Source organism: Felis catus, chromosome D3, assembly GCF_018350175.1.
Source record: "Felis catus isolate Fca126 chromosome D3, F.catus_Fca126_mat1.0, whole genome shotgun sequence".
Classification (NCBI taxonomy): Eukaryota; Metazoa; Chordata; class Mammalia; order Carnivora; family Felidae; genus Felis; species Felis catus.
This window is the reverse complement of record NC_058379.1, coordinates 66,348,457-66,369,939: the sequence shown is the minus strand read 5'-3', so window position 1 is coordinate 66,369,939 and position 21,483 is coordinate 66,348,457. Positions and strand designations below refer to the sequence as shown.

General features: G+C 47.9%; 1 protein-coding gene and 1 pseudogene across 5 annotated transcripts; one reads left to right on the top strand and one right to left on the bottom strand.

The window, feature by feature from the left end:
- Positions 1-995: 995 nt before the first annotated feature.
- Positions 996-19,697, bottom strand: LOC123381417. Of its 5 annotated transcripts, XM_045042196.1 has the most exons (5): positions 19,409-19,697; positions 16,203-16,305; positions 15,256-15,383; positions 8,508-8,717; positions 4,819-7,682 (listed from the first exon to the last, which is right to left on the bottom strand). In XM_045042196.1, the coding sequence occupies exons 3-5, from the start codon at positions 15,339-15,341 to the stop codon at positions 7,244-7,246; spliced, it is 735 nt and encodes a 244-aa protein (XP_044898131.1). In that variant the 5' UTR covers positions 15,342-15,383; positions 16,203-16,305; positions 19,409-19,697; the 3' UTR covers positions 4,819-7,243. The 5 variants fall into 5 exon arrangements, with proteins under 5 accessions (XP_044898132.1, XP_044898133.1, XP_044898131.1 ...); XM_045042197.1 differs by lacking the exons at positions 15,256-15,383; positions 19,409-19,697 and adding an exon at positions 996-1,352 and having other exon boundaries at positions 7,571-7,682; positions 16,203-16,300; XM_045042194.1 differs by lacking the exon at positions 15,256-15,383.
- LOC109493431 lies at positions 19,522-20,098 on the top strand (annotated as a pseudogene).
- The last annotated feature ends 1,385 nt before the right edge of the window (positions 20,099-21,483 follow it).

Here is a 21,483-nt window from a genome sequence, read left to right as displayed (position 1 = left end):
CCCACCCATCTGCCCTCCACCCCCAGCATAACCAGCATTCACTCCAATCTCCCAGCACCTGCTATACAGGGAAGTGCTGAACCTCTGCACTTGGTGGCCACATAACCTCAAACAAGCCACCACTTCCAGAGTTAACACTACCTGCTTTGCCTTGAAGCATTATTTCACAGAATTAAATTACGTCCTCCACGTGGAAGGCCATCTAGAACATTCTAAGGATTCCAAGTGGCAAAAGGTCACATGGTCATCAGCACCAGGGGCTCTGGAGTCTGGCAGGTCTGAATTTGGATACAGGTCTGCCTCCCTCTAGCTGTGACCTCTGGGCAGTTGAGCAATCTTGTCAAGCATAAACATCCTCACCTGTTCAACACGGAGGACTCCTGATACTACGTTGTAGGCTCTCCTGGGGTTAAGTGAAGTGACTGGTGTGTGTAAAGTTATCAGCATAATTCATGGCTCAGAGAGAACACTCCGTAAAGGGGGTCCTTGTTCTGATGGCAACAGTCCAGGCCAGCACCTCACTGGTTAGTACAGACACAGACTCACACTGCTTTACAATGATGTTGCCACCTCAACCGCCAAGTCCGCATGGAACCAGAATGGAACAGGGCAGAAGATGTCTTGCAAGTGGAGCCATCTGCAGCTAAGAGTGGCTGGGAGGGGACACCTCCTTCAGCTCCCTTGTTCGCTGGGGTGGCTGAGCGAGGCTCCTCTGTCTCGGGCTCCCCGATCCTCTTTCCAATCAGGTGACCCCCTTGATATCCCTTCTATATGGAAAATCTGTAACTTAAATTGTTGTAAACGTTTATTCATTTTTTGAGACCGAGACAGAGAGAGAAACAGAGCACAGGTGGGGGAGGGGCAGAGAGAGGGAGACACAGAATCCGAAGCAGGCTCCAGGCTCCAAGCTGTCAGCACAGAGCCCGACGTGAGGCTCGAACCCACAGACTGTGAGATCATGACCTGAGCTGAAGTCGAATGCTTAACCGACTGAGCCACCCAGGCGCCCCAGGAAAGTCTATAACTTGTATTAAAACATGAAAATAAATGCAAAAGATAGTTTAAATTTTTTCAACAAATGTGTGTTGCCCTCTCATTTTTTTCCTGTAAGGACTAGCTCTGAATGACACAACACCCGACCTTGTGGGGCCTCCAGGCTGGAAGCTGCAATCTTCTACTCCACTGCCCATCACAGGAGCAGCTTGTTCCCTCTGTAACATCTGCCCTCCCAGGTGCCTGTGGTGCATGCTCCTCTTCCTCACCCATCTGAGTCACCGGAGAGCACGGGGCCCTGCTCTGGGAGAGACACTCGTTCATGGGTGTGAATGGAGGAAGTCCATCTGAGGATCTGCCTAGGGAGATACAGAAACCAGAAAGGATGTGAAGACAAGGAAGTGGTGTGAGAGGCTGGGAGGACGAGTCGAGGGCAACCAGAGATGCCTGAAGGAACCTGAAGCCCGCCCCACCTCTGTTACAAAGGAGGAGAGTCAGCGCCGAGGGCAAAGCCCATGCCTCTCTTTCTCTAAGCCCCCTTGGGTGTCCAGCACAGAGCCTGGCAGACAGGACAATCCAATAAATATATGTGACGGGAGAAAAGAGTATGCAGAGAAGCTGACCTTGGGGAAAAAGGGGCAAGAGGTGAAAAAGTCCCTGGGATGTTTGGAGGACAACAACCCCAGGGCCAGACTGCCTGTGGCTGCACAGCAGAGGGGTGAGGAGAGGGAAGGCCTGAAGGGAGGTGGGGGACTGGATGTGAGCTTAAGGAGTCTGGGCCTGCTGGGCTGAGTTCCTTAAGCGCCAGCAGGAAAGCAGGATGTGACATCTCCACCTCTACTGAGTGTCATGAGCAGGACCACAGACAGCAGATCCTCTCTGCCCACAAACAACCTGGCAAGGCATTGACCCCACGCTGATCACACTGGGGGGCAGGTAGAGCTCTGGGACGGGAGAGGCTAAATCTGGTTACTGTCGAAGGAGAGGGGAGGAAAGCACTAGGAAAGCAGGGAAGGGCCTGAAGCCCTAGGGACCTTCCTTGGGCAGGCGGGGGAGGGGCGTGCAGATAAGGGAGTTCCAAAGATACACCGTGATTTGAAAAAAAAAAAAAAAACTCAAGGACTTCAGAGCAACTGAAACACCAGCCTTATGGAGAAGGTCCCCTGTCCCCCACCTTCCCCTCTCCAGCTCTGAAAACTATGGCATTTAAGAGCAACATCAGGGGATCTGTGGCCTAATTAAAACTATAAGGTCTTTGTCCTCAGTTCCTGGCACCGAGCTCCTAAAAGCCTTGGAATTTCCTAAGTGCTAAGAGTGCCTTTTGTCATTCTTAAGAAAGCCCTTTCAGACACTTCAGAGTTTGTGTTAATGAGGGGAGTCTTGGTGGGCCCGCAGGTAGCTTCAGATTGGGGGCTGGTTGCCAGAGGGACAGACCTCTGGAGGAGAAGCTTAGAATTTTCAGCCCCACCCCCATCCCAGGAAGGGGAGAAAGGCTGGAGATCGAGTTCAGTCACGAACGGCCACTCATTTAATTAGTTGTGCCTACATCCTGAAACTTCAATAAAAACCCCTAAACAACGGCATTCGCAGAGCCCCCATGCTGGCGGAGCACATTGAGACGCTGGGAGAATGGCGCTCTGGGGGAGGGTACGGAAACTCTGCCCCAGCCCCCAGCCCCCCTTCCACCATGATTCTTTTCCATTTGGCTCTTCCCGAGTTGTATCCTTTATAGAAAGCCAGTAATCGTAAGTAAAGTACTCTCCTGAGTTCCGAGACTTTCTAGCGAATTACCAAACTTATGGGAGAGTCGTGGGGACCCCCAAATCTGTAGTCTGCCTGGCATAAGTGTGGGTAGCCTGGGGACTTTTCTTGTGCTGGCATCCGAAGTGGGGGCCCTCTTGTGGGGTCTAGGCTAACTCTGGGTAGTTAGTGTCAGAATTGAACTGAATTGTTGAACACCTAACTGTTGTCAGAGAATTGGCGTCAGGAAAAAACCACTCGGGATCCTAAAAACTTGGACTGAAAATTAATATACTTGGTTGTATTTTTTTTTTTTTTAGTTTATTTAGTTATTTATTGAGAAGAGAGAGAGAGAGAGAGAGAGAGAGAGAGAGAGAGAGAGGATCCCAAGCAGGCCCCGTGCTGTCAGCACTAAGCCCTACATGGGGCTAACTATGAGATCATGACCTGAGTTGAAATCAAGGGTCAGAGGCTTAGCCTACTGAGTGACCCAGGTGTCCCTTAATATATGTTTTAGGGGCGCCTGGGTGGCGCAGTCGGTTAAGCGTCCGACTTCAGCCAGGTCACGATCTCGCGGTCCGTGAGTTTGAGCCCCGCGTCAGGCTCTGGGCTGATGGCTCAGAGCCTGGAGCCTGTTTCCGATTCTGTGTCTCCCTCTCTCTCTGCCCCTCCCCCGTTCATGCTCTGTCTCTCTCTGTCCCAAAAATAAATAAACGTTGAAAAAAAAATTTTTTAAAAAAGAAAAAAAAATATATGTTTTAAATAAACAAGTTATTTTTAGCAAGACCAATCCTACCAAATCTCTCTTCAGACTCCTCACCTCCCTTCCCTGTGGTGTCTCTACTTTTTCACCGGTGGCCAATGCTGCCAGCACCCAAGACCCCAGGAGGTGGAATAGTTGGATGCTTTGCCTTTCCCAGTGGTACTGAAACATAAAGGAGTGACTTTGAGGAGGAATTAATCTTTCATGGTGATATTTCAGGTACCAAATCCTGTGGGGAGATGGTCCCAACATTCCTCAATGGCACCTATTTTTTTTAAGTTTGTTTGTTTGTTTATTAATTAATTTACTTATTTTGAGAGAGAGAGAGAGAGAGAATGAGCCAGGGAGGGGCAGAGAGAGGGAGAAAGAGGATCAGAAGAGGGCTCTGTATTGACGGCAGACAGCCCGATAAGGGACTCGAACTCACGAACCCCGAGATCATGACCTGAGCCAAAGCCGGACCCTTAACCAACTGAGCCACCCAGGGCCCCCCCCCCTCACTGGCACCCCTTAAGCGGTCACCTACTCCACGTGTGTCTTAGGAGCGCCCAAAGAAGTACGCGTGCATGCCCTTCAATTTTATTTAAAAGACATCTATTGCAAGCCCGGCCACTAAAAGCAAGGCACACGGTGTTAGGCCCTTCACATGTGGTATTTCATTTATCCTCACCACAGTCAGCAAGGGCAGGTAGGTTTTACAGAAGGAGACTGAGGCTCAGAGAAGACAATGCACCTGACCAAGGTTACATGAGCTGAAGGGGCAGAGCCAGGATTCCTGGAAAAGAACAGCCCATACCTCCTTCCAGAACAGTGGTGTCTGTCTAGTAATAGGGCTCATTCTAGAAACAAATCACAGTAGTTCACGGGTGGAACACAGCAATCCCCAAAGCAGGGGAAGAGCATGTGGAGGGAGAAATTAATTCCCGAGAGCAAGAAGGACTTTGTGGAAGAGGAAGCTTTTGACCAGTGCCTTGGAGAAAGCAGGGCTTCCAAGGGTAGAGATGAAGAGAGAGGTATCCCAGGCAAAGTCTGGCTTGAGGAAAGCCTGGGATCCAAAAATACAGGGCAGAGACAGTCCAGAATAGTTGTATTTCTCATACAAGTGATGTATCAACTGCTGTGATTTGGGCCCTCACCTCCCTCTCCTCCAATTTTGTGTTCATCTTTTTTTTTTAAATATTTATTTATTTTTGAGACAGAGAGACAGAGCACGAACGGGGGAGGGGCAGAGAGAGAGGGAGACAACAGAATCCGAAGCAGGCTCCAGGCTCCAAGCTGTCAGCACAGAGCCCGACGTGGGGCTCGAACTCATGGACCCTGAGATTGTGACCTGAGCCGAAGTCAGACGCTTAACCAACTGAACCCCCCAGGCGCCCCTTGTGTTCATCTTTTTGCCGAAACAACATATGTATGTGCAGTTTACCTTGAACACTATGATTTCATTAGCTCTTCTTTTTTTTTAATTTTTTAACGTTTATTTGTTTTTGAGACAGAGAGAGACAGAGCATGAACAAGGGAGGGTCAGAAAGAGGGAGACACAGAATCTGAAACAGGCTCCAGGCTCTGAGCTGTCAGCACGGAGCCCGACACGGGGCTCGAACTCACGGTCTGCGAGATCCTGACCTGAGCCGAAGTCGGCCACTTAACCGACTGAGCCACCCAGGCGTCCCTCATTAGCTCTTCTAAACAGTCAGGAAAGGTATCAGGAAAGTAAGAGCAGGTATTATTAACATTTTGCAGAGATTATATGACACAAGGAGATACTGAATAATTGCTCATCACACATTCAGTAATGAGTGAGTGAATGAATGAATAAATGAATGAATGAATGAATGAATGAATGACTTGCCTCAGGTCACCAGCACTGGACAGGAGAGTCAGGACCAAACCCAGCTCTGCTGCCCCAGACTCTTCACCACCGCATATATCTGGGGGCCTTAGCGATGCCATTGTGTGTGTGTGTGCGCGCGCGTGTGTGTGTTGGGGGGGGGGTGGGAATTAGACTCATTATTGTGTTTTATAATGTGCTGATCACTTGAAAAAGGCTCCAGCCTGAGAACAATACGAGCATTCATTAAAGTACTTCAATAGACTGACAGCAGCAACAATAACCTAAAATTAAATGAAGCAGAGGATCTCATGTGACTCCTCTCTTGAGGAGTCAGTGCAAAGGCACCGGGCTTTGGGAAACAGGACGGGCCCCTGGGGGAAAGACAAAGCAGAGGTTTACCGAACCCATGTAGGGGAGCAGGCTGGGAGGGCCCTCGCCAGCCAGACGGGCCAGACCCAGGGATGCAGGAAACCAGGCAGCTTCCAAAGGACTCCCTCCTCTGGAGCAACTGTCATTTACTGGGAACCACGAGTAACCACCGGGCCAAGAAGGGGGCCTGAGAGAGCACCCTTTTATTTTGCAGAAAACAGGCTTTGGTTTCTGTTTTACTAATTTTGCTTTTTGGAGAAATGTGTCCCTTAATGCACTTAGTAGAGCTGCTCCGGCTTTTAATTCCACTTGTGGTTTTTGCCATGAGTCCTTCAAGTCCCCAGAAGAGCAAAAGACCAACTCCCCGGGGAGGCAGCTCAAGATCCCTCCCTGGGGTGATGGGGAGGCCTCACTGAGTGAACTATGTGTGCACAGCTGGCTCCATTCTGTCACCTAAGAGAACACACACCCATGTATTGTGGGTCAGTCTGAAGGATGTACAAGATATACACCGGCCAGTCCCTGCCTTCAGAGACCTAAGACCTTGCTTATGGGATGTACAAGGTGGCCTTACCTAAGGCAAACTGTAAAACCAGTTTCTCTTTGGTGTGTCTTTTCTCACTACATCCAGGACCCTCCTTGACCCAGTCAGTGCTGTCACCTGTCACCACTCAAGGCCCCAGAACTGTAGCCTTCTTTACCTCTCTCTTCCCCACCTCTGACACCCAAAACATCCTGGCCTAGGACTCCATTTCTAAGGCTTCTAGTCTCCACATCGTAACAAAAATTAATTAAGCAACCCAATTCTTACTAGGGTGATAGCTGACTAACACACTGCCTCTCCCAGGTAATAGCATTTTGTCCAACTAAAATAAACACTTCTCTAGAAGTCATCAGGGAATGACATAAAAGATAGGAATTTCAGACATCTAGGCAGGTCAGCTGGGAGGAGGGAGATATTCTTGGTTAGCCAGGTTCTTCAGAATTCTCAAGTCACAACAATCTGACAGCCTGGGAGGACCAATCTAACACACATTCATCTATGTGTTCTGACCAAGCCCCAGCCCCAACTGTTTTCTCAGTCCTCGTATACCAGGAACCAAGAAGCTCTAGCATTTACAATTAAAGAAGACAATAATAACTCAAAGGGAAAGAATATTAAGAAGAGAGTTGAGAGATAAATCTGGGCTATTGATTATTCGTACTAAAAGAAGTCAGGGAGGGAAAGGTCAGTGTTGTACGGGGAGAGTCCCGCTCTGCGGTGGGCTGACAGTGGGCGCACAGTGTAAACAGGATACAAACATGGGATGTTTCAGGCCTTTGTAAACCTCAGAAGCTTCAAGAGCCTGTTTCCTCACCCAACCCTTTGGCGTAAGGGTGGCAACCGTGCCCCAAACTGGCCACAGGGACTGCAGGGAGCTTGCCTTCACTCTGGCGGGTGACGATCCTTTTGTATGACCATATGCCATGAATCTGCCTCTTGGGAGACGTGTGTTTTCAGCCAGAAACCCTAAGTCTATGTTGTTGAACTAGAAGAGCCAGAAACACTAAGAAGGCAGCTTATCTTCCTGGAAGGCCCCAAAGAGGTTGCCCCTGGCTACCAGGGGGTGGGGATGTCCCGTCACTGCCAAGGCTCCCCTGTGCCTGCCGGCCAGCCTGTCAGATTCTAGTGGCAGACAAGGCAGTGACACTGAGGGTTCACCCCAGCCAATATCAGGAGCTCTGCAGAGGGTCCCCAGATGCTCAAGGGTGCCCCTGCTGGGCTTATATCTCTCCCCCAAACAGGGACCAATCACATTTGTCTTGTCTTCCCCTCCCCACCACTGTTCCCTCTTTTCTTTCCTCCCTCCATTCTTTGGCTGCATCTTCTTTACCCTCCGCTCCTGCGTTGTGTCCCGGCTCACATCTTCTTGGCCCACATTTCTGCTTCGGCTGCATGCCTCTTCCGCTTCCCTCCTGTCCTCAGACACAGGACTCTGGATGAACCTGGAGGAAAGAAGGAATCAACAGTCCACGGGGTGACACTCAGCCGGCAGAGGCCGAAACTGGTAGATGAGTGTCCTGTCTTCTTTCCCTCGGGTGGACAACTCTATGGCCCCTTCTGCAGTGCTCCTCAGAGGCGACCAGCAGGACCATACTCCGTTCAGCCTCCACGGAGACCAATGTGGTAGCATTCCCCCGGAATGGCTCTCCCTCCTTCCACATGCTACTCTTCCCAGTCCCTCCCTCCTCTACCCGAGGAGCTTCCCAAGTCAACTACCTACGTGCAAGCTCTTGTCTCAGACTCTGCTTTTGGGGGAACTTCAACCCAAGCTCTCCTTCCTCCCTCTGTCCCCCCCCCCCAACCCAGTCCCCACTCAGTTTCCCCTCTTCTCTTTGCTGGTCTGCTCTCCTCCTCTCAACATATATTCTCCTCCCCAGTCTACCTCAGAGATAGATGTTGTGTCCCCAGGCTGAAGGAGCATGAGAAAGTCAGACATTCTGTCACCACACCATTCCTCGGGAGCTTTGGCTCTGCATCAAGGTGGAGGGGGACAGCAGGCACAAGAGAGAGGCTGGAGATGGGATAGAGATGTTTGTGGTTTCTAAGAGGTCTTTAGTAGAGTGGAGGTGACCAGTGGGTCTGAGAGAGAGAGAGAGAGAGAGAACTCTATAGATCTCCTGGCATGCTTGGGCAAGTTGCTCCCAATGGCCCAGTGCTAGCTAGAGGAATCCTTCCTATCCCACACAGACTCACCCCCACCCCCACCCCCACCCACCTGGGTTCATTTTCCTGTGGAGCTTCTTCTCTGGTCTCCCTGGGTTCCTCACCCTCTCATGCCTGGGGCTTGGCCTTGAACAACACTTCTATTCTCCATCTTCCTTGAGCGAAGGATACAGTTTGCCTTACTGGGGCCTTCAGTGTCTGGAAGGGGACGTCTGGTGGCTGAAGAATTCCCCTTCTGGGGCTGTGCCAGGCTGCCATGAGGACAGGTCACCATCCAGTCTTGAGAATGATAGAACATTCTCCAAATGGCCACACTACAGGCAAAAGATGAGGGGATGAGGGGCTAAATTCTGGACCAGTTCAAGTCTTGGCAAAATTTGGGGGGCAAAAGAGGGGGATGGGGAACAACGTTTCAGGACTTAAAGGCTCCAGAATTCATTCCTAGTGGATGATAATTTATCCTCCAACTCAAGTATACAAGAAATACCACCTTTTTTTATGTCCTATGAATTTTTTTCAAGATTTTTCAAGATTTATTTATTTTGAGAGAGAGAGAGCACACACGTGCATGTGTGCACATGCGGGAGCAGGGTGGAGGTGGGGAGACAGAAAGAAAGGGAGAGAGAGAGAATCCCAGGTAGTCTCTGTGCTGTCAGTCTGGGAGCCTGATGTGAGTCTTGATCCCACAAACTATGGGATCATGACCTGAGCTGAAAAGCAGAGCTGGATGCTTAACCCACTGAGTCACCCAGGCACCCCTAAGATTTTATTTTTTAAGTAATCTCTACACCCAAGGTGGGGCTCAAACCTATGACCCCAAGATCAAAAGTCACTTGCTCTACCAACTGTGCCAGCCCTGTGCCCCTCTTTATGTCCTATAAATAAATTTAATTAAAAAAAATTTATATTATTTTTTATTTTAGAGAGAGAGAAAGCACACAAGCTGGGGAGAGGGAGAGAGAGAGACAGAGAGACAGAGAGACAGAGAGAGAGAGAGAATTTTAAGCAGGCTCCACACTCAGCCTGGAGCCTGACATGGGGCTCAATCCCATGATCCTGGGATCATGAGCTGAGCTGAAATCAAGAGTCAGACACAACCAACTGAGCCACCCAGGCACCCCTACATCAATTTAATTTCTACTCCAAGGCCCCAGCTGGCAAGAAAGTCCATGTCGGTCATTCCTGAAGCTTCATTTCCCTTCCCCACTTAGGACCCTCAGATCCCAAGTGCCCAGAAAGGTATGGTGGGGTCTTGTCTTTCATCCAATGTAGATACATCATTTGCCAAACCCCAGTGATGGGCAGTAGCTGACTCTGTTTTCATGTCATTTTGGGGAGCAAAAATCTTTGCTGGCCACCTCCATCAAGGGTAAGGGCACCCACAACTCTCTCCCCCTTTCTAGACCTTCATTTCTTCTTTCTCAAAGGTCATCGCCCTCTTTACCCCTACCCTTCCCCCACAATGTACAGAAAACCCGCTGAGTTTAGATTCGTTCAAAGGACAGGAAGTCATTGAACTCAGGCTCGTCTGCTTTGCACCAAGTCCAAATTAAGGAATTACCAACTGGCCAGTATACTTAAAATGGAAGGGGTGGGGTGGAAAACTATGAGAAACACACAGATTAATATGTCAAAATGTCATCCTGCCACTCATTCATACTCCAGCCCTTTATGGACACCTGCTTTGGAGCCAAGCACCATGCGAGCCCTGGGGACACAGATGTGACCAGAGGAAGTCCTTCCAGGTACAGCACTCAGTCTAGTCTGTCTAGTAGAGAACACGGACATGAAGTCACCTAACATTAGGACTGTGTGACAAAATAATAGAAATATGCACCCAGAGTCATAAGAGCTGACATGAGAAGCTCCAAGTGTGACCTGGGCCCCGAGGAGGACTCAGCTAGGAGGAGGCCTCTGAGCCAAGACTCAGAGAATGAAGAGAATCTTGCAGCACAGAGAAGAGGAAAGATGTTCTAGGTGGGCATCCCAGTGGAATCTAACAGCCAGGCCATCCTGGGAATGAGTGGTCCTGGACGGAAAGCACCCATTTGGGCGTGGTAAGGGCATCAGTTAAGAAGAGACGGGTTTGGGAAAAAGAACAAAGTCCCCTGGAAAGGGCGCCTGGATGACTCAGTTGGTTAAGCATCCAACTTTGGCTCAGGTCATGATCTCACAGTTCATGACTTCAAGCCCCGAGTGAGTTTGAACTCTGACTCAGGCTCGCTGCTGTCAGTGTGTAGAGCCTGCTTCAGATCCTCTGTCTCCCTCTCTCTCTCTCTCTCTCTCTCTCTCTCTGCCGCTCCCCTGCACACCCGTGTGCATGCACTGCACTCTCTCTCTCAAAAATAAAATAAATTTAAAAAAAAATCCCTGGGGAAAACTAATATGTAACATGGGCTACAGTACTTTTTCCTTTTTTCCTTTCCTGGAGGAGGTGGGAGGGGATGTGCAATAAACAACCCTGTCCCAGCTCCTCCTCTAGTTTGGAACCGATTGAGAAGACAGACACAGGAAATAGATGAACATTTATATGTCAACTTTACAGTAGATGAAAGCCAGATTGGAGGACATGGGGCACATGTGCCGCCCCCAGGGACTTCCTAATATGTCCCAGCCACTGCAGACAGACATTCACCTAGCAGCAGACGGACCTGACAGACTCAGTCCTCCCCCAGAAAGTAGGTTTTCTGTACGATGAGCAGTCCTGAATATACACCCTCTGGAGGCAGGCAAGTCACAAAGAAAATCATGTATTCGTCGGCCAGGGCTGCCATAGTGACGTATCACAGACAAGGGACTTAAACAACAGAAAGTTATTTCTTCACTGTTTTGGCGTCTGGAAGTCCAAGATCAAGGTGTCAGAGGGTTAGTTTCTTCTAAGGTCTCCTTGGCTTGCAGATGGCCTCCTTCCTACAACGTCCTCACAGGACCTCTCTTCAGTCTGTATGGACTGTGTCCTAATCTCCCAAGGATGTGAGCTGTAGTGGATCCGGGCGCACCCTAACAACTCCATTTTGTTTGTTTGTTTGTTTGTTTGTTTGTTTGTTTGTTTATTTATTCTTAATTTGTATTTATTTTTGAGAGAACAAGAGACAGAGCATGAGCAGAGGAGGGGCAGAGAGAAAAGGAGACACAGAATGCAAAGCAGGCTCCAGGCTCCAGCTGTCAGCCCAGAGCCTGATGTGGGGCTGGAACCCACGAACTGCGAGTTCATGCCCTGAGCCGAAGTCAGCCGCCTAACCAACTGAGCCACCCAGGCGCCCCAAACAACTCCATTTTAACTTAATTACCTCTTGAAAGGCCCTGTCTCCAAATACAGCCACATTCTGAGGTGGCTGGGCATGTGGATTCAGGAAGCTGGTCTTAGTGAAGCATGCTCTCAGTTCCTTCCTTCAAACTTCCCAGTCAGATGTCTTTCCCGCAGAGAGGGCAAGAGACAGAGACAGAAACCAGGGAGACTCCAGAAATGTGGCTCAGTGGAGCCACCTCCAGATTGGAACACAAGAAGCAGGGAATAAAGGTTCCATGTCACGCCCCATACCCACTCCATGGGTGCTCACGTTACTACTGTCTTCTGAAATAAAGGAGGACGCTACATTTCTATAGAAATCAAACTTGTCTCAGCACTGCACATTCATGAAACAAAGCATAGAAAGTAAGGTAGGAGAGTTTCCAGGAATCAAGAATCACCTAATCCTCCTTGTTCCTTTGCAGGTGAAGGAAGCCAGGCCCAGAAGTTCAAGAGTCCAGCCAGGGGCCACTCGACTAATTAGCGGCCACCTGTCTTCCAGCTGTACCAAATGTCACACGTTCACTTGATGTTAAGGTCCCCTCCACAAAACCTTCTTCCATCTTTATGCCCTCTTTCTGTGAAGTGCCCATCCTGAAGATCAGCAAAACTGTTTGAACAGGGAATTGAAGTAAAACATTCTGAGAGCCGTTAACTGCTTAGGAAGGTCTGGAGCACCCTGGGCCACGCAGGGTGCTTATTTATATTCACGTCCCCTGTGTCCAGCACGGGGGCCGATCCACAGTGGGCACCCAGTTCACATTAGCCCATCATGACTGAAGAGCTAGAAAACTGGACATGGGAAACATTTTTTCAGAAGTGGGTGAAGAAGGAAGGGTTCCTTAAACAATAGAGCTGTGAGCTCGGCATCGATCTGAGGCCTCTGCTGGGTTTGTTTGCTGGCACATCTCCCCAGTTCTCCAGAGATCTTTCAAGGTCATCTTGAGCACTTTCCTCTCCTTTGTCCTCATATCAAATTGGTCTCCAAGTCCTCTCACATCTCCTTCTTTTCCATCTCTGTTGCCACATCCTGGCCTGGGCCCTTATCACTTCGTGCTGGTCTGGACTCATGTGTCGAGCAGGGTTGAGCACAGAGGCCTGGGAGGGAGCTAGGAGGCTATCTTGGCAGATCAGGCTGCAGTGTGCATTTGTTCTGTCTCCCCTCCCCCTCCACGGCCTGCGTCTTCCTTCTTATCGGTCCCCTTCGTATGGACCTCCTGCCTCCTCCTTGCACCAGCTCCTAGCTCCTCACTCCGCCAGTCTACACTGGCCACCCGCTCACCACCTCACCCATGCCTACCCCTCCCCCATCCCCTACTTCAGGTTTCAATTAACTAGCCGACCATAGAAAGATTCCAGCAAATTTATTCTCCCTGAAATAGAAGTGACCCATAACAAGGCTTAATGAGGTCATCCTCCAAGGAATTTAATAAGGGACAATCACTTCAGCCAGTCAAATGAGCATGTGAGCTGTGTCTGAGGGAGTATTTGGGGGAGGGAAGGCAGAGAGTTGATGTGTCACCTCTGGGGCTTGTCGGTGGTCTGGGTTCCCTGTGACAGGCGGTACGAGTGAGGAAAGCAAGGGGACGTGATGGATTGGCCTGGTGGGAGAACACGGAAGCACACCCTCACCCACTTCAGAGAGTTGCCAAGAGCTCACAGGAAACCTGATGCCCTCCCTGACTCAGCTCCCCCTGAGTTCCCCAGGTCAGTTCCCGAGGTCACCAGCCCAAGTGCTTTAGGTGTCTGGAGATTGTGAGAGGGGAATCTTCTGCCCCTTCCTAAGCTACAGAGATGGGGGCGGGTGCCCAGCGTGGTAAAGCGTCCCTTCCAGAGCAGGGAAAAGAGGATGCTTGTTTTTCCTGCTTCTGAAAGATGATCGCTCCTGCAGCCAGGAGCAATGCCAGCTGTGGTCAGTGTCCAGCCTGGCAGCCGAGTCACTGGGGACTCAGGGTGAGTCTTCAGCTGCCTGCATTTTTCTCTGCCTGTGCACCAGCTGCCTCAATGACACCCTTCCTGCATCTGCTTACCCACTGAGAGAACTAGTCTCCCCCCAGCTCCTAACTCCAAAGCACCCAGCAAATGCCCCGTACACAGAGTCTCCAAAAGCTGGAGCTGGAAAGACTCCTATGTGTGCCCACTTCCCCAGTTTGCAGATGAACAACTGGAGCCCAGGGAGGTTAAGGGATGTCTCTGACATGCTGGTTCTCTTTGTTGCATAACCAATGACCACAATCTAGTGGATTAAAATAACACACACTTATTAGGTCGGTTTCCACGGATCAGGATCCTGGGTTTGGCTTAGCTGGGTCCACTGCTTCTGAGTTTTGCTATGTTGGAATCCAGGTAGCAGTTGGAGCTGCTGTCTCATCAGAGTCTCAAGTGGGGAAAGATCTGTTTCCAGGCCCCTTCGAGTTGCTGGCAGCATTTCCTCCTTCGTGAATTCATCTTATGGGTGCAGGACTGAGATCTCGATTTCTTCCTGGTGGTCAGGTGGATGTTTTCTGTGACTAATGCCTGCCCATAGTTCCCTGCCAAATGGGCCTCTCCCGAGGCCCTCTAACAGCACCTCAGCTCCTCCAAAGCCAACAACTGACAGAGTCTCTGATCTCAGGGAGGGCCTAGTCTCTCTTTTAAAGGCTTTTGCCTGATTAAGTCAGGTTCACTCAGTATAATCTGCCCTTTGATTAAATAAAAATCAATTGATTTGAGATTTTAATTACATCTTCAAAATCTCTTCACCTTTGCCAGATTCTAGTTACTTAGAAGCAAGTCACAGGTCCTGCCCACTCTCAAAGGGAGGGGCTTATACAGGGCATGCATGATGCAGGAGACATGAATCTTCGGGCCATCCTAGGGTCTGTCTACCACATTTAATGTCACATAGCTAGATAATAGAAGCGATATGATATAGAACCTAGATTTCACATAGAAAGAGGTCCTGGGGACCAGTTATGTTTTAGAACTGAGAATGTTCGATTTTGGAAAGACAATCAAGTGCTTACACCATAGACTCACAACACACACAGTGGAGTCTGGGACAACACCCTGTGATCAAATACTGTAGGAATACATGAGTACTCCCACCAAGTGGTCCACATACACCAAAATCAGTGGTGTTGTGTTCGGGTGAGGTTTTGTTGCCAAATGAATTCACGGCAGATAAGTTTTGCCAAACGAATTATGAAAGACCCTTGGGTTTCTAAAGCTTTGGAAATTCTAGCAAGGGATTGTGGACCTATAATAACTAACACTCATCAAGTTCTTGCCCTATGCCAGACTCAGGCTAAGTCCTGTGCAGTCTCACAGACCTGTGGAAGGAGAGTATTTTCGAGATATTAACCATTTCCCTCCCTTTCCCTCTTCTCATTCAGGTGGGCTATGCATTCATTGATGTGGGAGTGGGAGGAGGCTGAGTAGGAAAGAGCTTGAAAGTCTCTGTTGCTTATGGGTTCCCAAAGCTGCTCAAGCCCCAGATTGAGAAGGGGATGTGCAGCTCTGATAAAACACGTGGTACAGGCAAAAACCAAACCAAAACAAAAAACTGGACATAGATCCCTCACCCTAGGCTAGGAAAGAGAAGGCCTGGGTTTTCTGGAAGCACAACCTTCACTGGCAGGACCCCGAGGATAAGGGCTGCATGCTGCATCTGGAGAGGCTACTGTCTTGGGTGGCCTCCTGCGTGCTTCTCCTGGAACAGAGAGGAGGGGCATCCTAACTGGACGCTCTTGGCCGTGGGGCTGTCCTTCCTGCCTTCTCATAGTATTGTGCAAAGCGAGACCCCTCTTTGGAGTCAGAACAAGTCTATTTTTCCCCTGCCCATACAGGGCTGGTTGTTGAATATATACTGCTCAATACATACTCACTGAATGACTCTCTTCAGTGAGGACTTGAAGGGTGGTGGGTGTGTGGGTGCCCTAGGCCCCTCCCAGTAGGGGTTCCTATGCAGTTAACTTCTGAAGTGTTTGATTTGGCAGACCCTCTGAGCTACTTCATTATGGTCCATGTCAGTTTCCATTACATCATCCTCCACTCAAGGGACCAGAGCCTCGGGCTAAATTGGTGTGACCCTGAGGCCTGAAGTGGAAGAGTAGTTTGGGTGCTGGGCTATGTCCCCATTGGAGTGAGTCCCACAATGTCGATTGACTCTAGTCCAGGAACCCCCCACCCCTCTCCATGGCCTTTCAAGGAATGGGTGGGTCTTTTTTCTTCCCCTTTGGAAGTGTTTTTTAAGTGTGACTGCCCTCTGGTGGCTAAAATTATATACGTAAATACCCCATGGGGAATGAGAGTTTGCCGAACCGAGCAGGTTACCGAGTTTGTTCAGGATATGGGTGGGAGGGCCGGAAGTAACACCCCTTTCTGCATCTGTTGGCACAAAGGTCGGATTTCAGGTACTTAATTGGACCTGGATCATTTTGGCTATAAGCTTCCTGAGGGCTGGAACCACTTCTGTTTCTGAGTGCCTAGCACAGGGTCTGGCACACAATAAGTGCTCAGAAATACTCACTGAATGAAGGGATCAACTTGCAGGCGTGGCTTGAAGGAAGAAGATGCAACCTCATTCATTTTTACCTTATTTTGTTGCTTCTTCAATAGGTGATTCATAGATGCTGAAAAGGCATTTGAAAAAATTCACCATCTATTATTTATTTTTTTAAAAACTTAAAAAATCAGAATAGGGGAACTTCTTTGACATGATAAATAAACAAATCTGAACTGAGGCTTAAAGATGAAATTCCTTTACTGAAAGGATTTTTACTCAACTCAGGAACACAAGGCTGTTCCTTTTGGCAGATTGTATGTTCCAAAGGTGACCACAAGGAAATCTTTTATCCCACATGCTTTTCTTAGAATGTAATACTGACAACCCAACTACTGGGTGAAGAGTCTATGTTCCTCCCTTGCCCTTGACTCTGTGGGTGGTCTTCGCAAATCTGTCTGGGAAGATATAGTAAGGTGTAAGTGATGCTTTGTGACTTAAAAAAAAAAAAAAGAAAGTTTATTTATTTAGGGGCACCTGGGTGGCTCAGTTGGTTAAGCAACTGACTCTTGATTTCGGCTCAGATCATGATCTCTTGGTTTTGTGAGTTTAAGCCCTGCATTGGGCTCTGTGCTGACAGTGGCGAATCTAGCTTGGAATTCTCTCTCTTCCTCTCTCTCTCTGCCCCTCCCCCATGCATGCACTGTCTCTCTCAAAATAAATGAAGTTAAAAAAAAACTTTTAAAGTGTATTTATTTTGAGAGAGAGAGTGTGTGTGCACAAGCGGGGGAAGGGCAGAGAGAGAGAGAGAGAGAGAGAGAGAGAGAGAGACAGAGGGAGAGAGAAAATTCCAAGCAGGCTCCACACTGTCAGTCCAGGGCCTGACTCAGGGCTTGAACTCACACTGTGAGATCATGACCCAGGCTGAAACCAAGAGCCAGATGCTTAATTGACTGAGCCACCCAGGAGCTCTGATGCTTTGTGACTTTTAAGGTTAGATCATAACAATGCAATACACCTCTGTCTTTCTACTTCTGTCATGCCAGCTACCATATTGGGAGAGATCACTCAGAGAGGTTATGTGCAAGTGTGTCAGCCAGAGGCTGGCAGCCTGGGACCCCAGCCAACAGCCAGCAAGAACCACCAGAAATGTTGAGTGAAGACATCAATGATTCCACCCCTCAGCTACTGAATCATTCCCAGCCTTTAAATCTTTAAACTTGAGGCAGCGGATAGATAGTAAGGAGAAAGGATAAGTCATGGCCACTGTGCCCTGTCCAGATTCCCCATCTACAGAATCTGTGATTATTTCATGCCAGTTTGGGGGTAGTTTGTTACACAGCAATGATGACTAAAACATTTACTGTTACCACTATCACCACCCTGGTATTGCCACGAGAGTACCTCCTAAGAAAAAAATGAGAGGAATCAAAATTGATAAGGGGGAAGTAAATTCGTCATTTTTTTGCAGTGAAATAATTACATATCTGGAAAAGCCAACAAAACCAGCTGAAAAAGAGTTAGAACAATAAGACAATTCAATAAGGGGCTGGGTTCAAAACCCAATTTATTTCCATTTTTTACTTGCATTAATGACCAGTCAACGTTGTGACTCCCGTTATCAAGATTTCCGTAACATTGGAATCAATTCTCATTTAGAGACACCATCCACAGAGGATACACACCAGTGGCCAGTTTAGCAAATAAAAATACAAGATGCCCAGTTAAATTTGAATTTCAGATAAACAAAAAAAGCCCCTTACTGTACCCCGCTTCATACATTTCCCTAAGAAATTAATTTTATTCCAAACAGATATTGTTGCTCAGAGAGCAAGCCTGGACACCCTCCCTCTGGAATTTCTCCCTTGGGCAATGGTTTTATTAGATGTACCAAGGCACTTAAAGCTTTTCCCACAATGTTTGCATCTACCCAGTGTTGAACTGAATGGGTATATTGGTACTTATGGCCCATGTGCATAATAAAAGGAGAGAAGAAAGATGAATTACAATGTTTGCACTTTTAAAAAATATTTTTACACATTTTTTAAATGTTTATCTATTTCAGAGAGAAAGAGACAGAGCGCAAGTAGGGGAGGGAGACACAGAATCTGAAGCAGGCTCCAGACTCTGAGCTGTCAGCACAGAACCTGACGCGGGGCTCAAACTCTTGAACCATGAGATCAGGACCTGAGCCAAAGTCGGATGCTTAACCGACTGACCCATCCAGGTGCCCCTTAACATTTACTATTTATTTATTTATTTATTTATTTATTTATTTATTTATTACCGTTTATTTTTGAGAGACAGAGAGAGACAGAGCATGAGCAGGAGAGGGGCAGAGAGAGAGAGAGAGAGAGAGAGAGAGAGAGAGAGAATCCAAAGCAGGCTCCAGGCTCTGAGCTGTCAGCACAGAGTCTGATGTGGGGTTTGAACCCACAAACTGCTAAATCATGCCCTGAGTTAAAGTCGGATGCTTAACTGACTGAGCCACCCAGGCACCCTATTTTTTAGTTTTTTAAGTAAACTCTACACCCAAGGTGGGGCTTGAACTCACAACCCCAAGATCAAGAGTCACATGCTCCACTGACTGAGCCAGCCAGGCGCCCCTGTAATGTTTGCACTTTATATGTCCACAGTGTTTCAGTGGTCTGTAAGTCAGTTATAAACACGTCTGATTGATATCAGAGTTTTGAGATGATACTTGCTTCCTACAAAAGGATGTGAACTGGGGTGACTGGGTGGCTCAGTCGAGCGTCCGACTTTGGCTCGGGTCATGATCTCACAGTTGGTGAGTTTGAGCCCCGTGTCGGGCTCTGTGCTGACAGCTCAGAGCCTGGAGCCTGCTTCTGATTCTGTGTCTCCCTCTCTCTCTGCCCCTAACCCACTCGCATTCTGTCTCTGTCTCAAAAATAAATAAACATTAAAAAAAAAAAAGGATATGAACTGAAGTATAAATTTCAGACCAAGTGGGGTGATATGGAGAAATCTACATTAAAGCATAAACAGGGCACCTGGGTGGCTCAGTCAGTTGAGCATCTGACTGTTGGTTTCAGTTCAGGTCATTGATCTCACGGTTCATGGGTTCGAGCCCTATGTCAGGGTCTGTGCTGACAGCAGAGAGCCTGCTTGCGATTCTCTCTCTCTGTCCTTCCCCCACTCATGCTCTCTCTCTCTCTCTCTCTCTCTCTCAAAATAAATAAATAAACTTTAAAAAAAAGTATAATTCTTTCTACCTTTGAGAAATGTGCTGAATCATAAATGGTGTGGGAGAGGAAAGCTGAAAGCCGGACAATAATACAACAGAAGTGTCTGCCAAGGTTCTCTTTTTGCCGCATCTGCTGGGAGAATGAAGACTGTTCTCAGCAATGAGACTGTCAACATTCCAGAAAGTGTTGACATCACTCTGAAGGGGTGCACTGTTACCGTGAAGGACCCCAGAGGAGCACTGTGGAGGACTTTCAGTCACATCAATGTAGAACTCGTAGTCCTTGAAAAGATAAAGGAGAGGCTCTGAACTGATAAATGGCAGAGAAATGGAAAGGAACTGGCTACCGCCCACGTTATCTGCAGTCATATACAGAACATGCTTGGGGGCGTTACACCGGGCTTCCGTTACAAGATGAGGTCTGTATACACTCATTTCTCCATCAGTGCTGTTATTCAAGAGAATGGTTCTCTTATTGAAATCCAAAATTTCTTGGGCAAAAAATACACCCATGGGGTTCAGATGAGGCCTGGCATTACTTTTTTAGTATCTCAATCCCAGAAAGGTGAGTTAATTCTTGAAGGAAATGACATTGAACTTGTATCAAATTCAGCTGCTTTGATTCTGCAGGCCACAAGAGTTAACAACAAGGATATCAGGAGGTTTTTGGATGGTATCTGTTTCTGAAAAGGGAACAGTTCAGCAGGCTGATGAATGAAAGCTAAGTTGCCCAGCTACAGAAACAGCAAGATGCCAGATGATTCCTCAGACTTATTTGTGGTATTTTAAAGATACAATAAAAGCTGCATATTGATTGGTGGGGGGGGGGGGGGAGAGAAATGTCTAACAGCAGCAGATTAACGAGAACAAGATCGGTGATCTGGAAGATAGGTTGGTAAAAATATCCAGACTTGAGGAGAGAAAAATACGGAAAAAATTGAGGGGCGCTAGGGTGGCTCAGTCAACTGAGCATCCGACTCTTGAATTTGGCTCAGCTCATGGTCCCAGGGTCATGGGATAGAGACCTGCATCGGGCTCTGCGCTGAGTATGAAGCCTACTTGAGATTCTCAATCTCTCTCTCCCTCTGCTCCTTTCCCCCACCTTACGTGCTCTCTCTCTAAAATAAAAAAATAAAAATGAAAAAAAAAGATGTTAAAAATATTTTTCAAATATCTGTAGATACTGTTTTGATGAATAAGTTCCAATTAATATAAAATGATGTTAATTTCTGACCTCATATTAGCTTTTTGTTACTGTATATTTTCTCAGTCATTGGTTACTAATTTTACAATTTTTTAAAATATGTTTTACTTATTCTTTTTGAGAGAGAGAGAGAGGCAGAGTGTGAGTGGGGAGGGGCAGAGAGAGAGGGAGACACAGAATTTGAAGCAGGCTTCATTCGGGCTCTGAGCTGTCGACACAGAACCCAACGCGGGGCTTGAACTCATGAACTGAGAGATCATGACTGAACTGAAGTTGGACACTCAGTCGACTGAGCCGGAAACTGAGACCCAAAGAAGTAAAATGACTGACCAGGTGTCACACCCAGTCACTGACTGAGTTGGGATTGGAACCCAGGCTTATTTCCCACCCCAAGGATCTTTCCTCTGTATCACCTACTTTTGGCTAAACTGTAGTAAGTCTCAATCTCCCTTATATGGCCTTGCATTAACATTGTAGTTTCCTTGCCTATAAGACCAAAATTTGGACGGGACAGTCCCTTCCAGTCTGATATTCTGTGAATTTATAAACCGCTGGAGACTGAGGGGGAAATTCTTATTTATCTTTGAGGTCCCACAACCTAACACATAGTATTTAATAAAGCTTGTTAACAAATAAGTGAATGAATGAATGGGTGATGAGGGAGGGAGGGCAACTATTATATCCTTTGGACACCTGGGAGTTTACGTGATGCCTTCATGGTTACATTGCCAGGAAGCAGGATCAGTGTCTGAACACGCTGTAGAAAATCTGGATCCTGAAAAGGCCAGAGAGAGCAATTCTCTTTCACAACGCAGTGGAGGCAGGCTGTCAGCCCACGACCGCCGCTGCAGAATTTAAAGAAAATTGTCATTGTGCGAGCTGGGCATGGTAGGATCAAC

Bases quoted from the DNA above. Each gene is read 5' to 3' on its own strand.
- LOC123381417 (XM_045042194.1), bottom strand. From the start codon at position 16,300: ATGAATCACCTATTGAAGAAGCAACAAAATAAGGTAAAAATGAATGAG. The intron at 8,718-16,202 runs GTGAGTATTTCT...TTTTGCCTGTAG, and splicing joins CAAGTTGATCCCTTCATTCA to TGTGGCCATTTGGAGAATGT. The intron at 7,683-8,507 runs GTGAGGAACCCA...TCTTTCCTCCAG, and splicing joins CAAGCCCCAGGCATGAGAGG to GTTCATCCAGAGTCCTGTGT.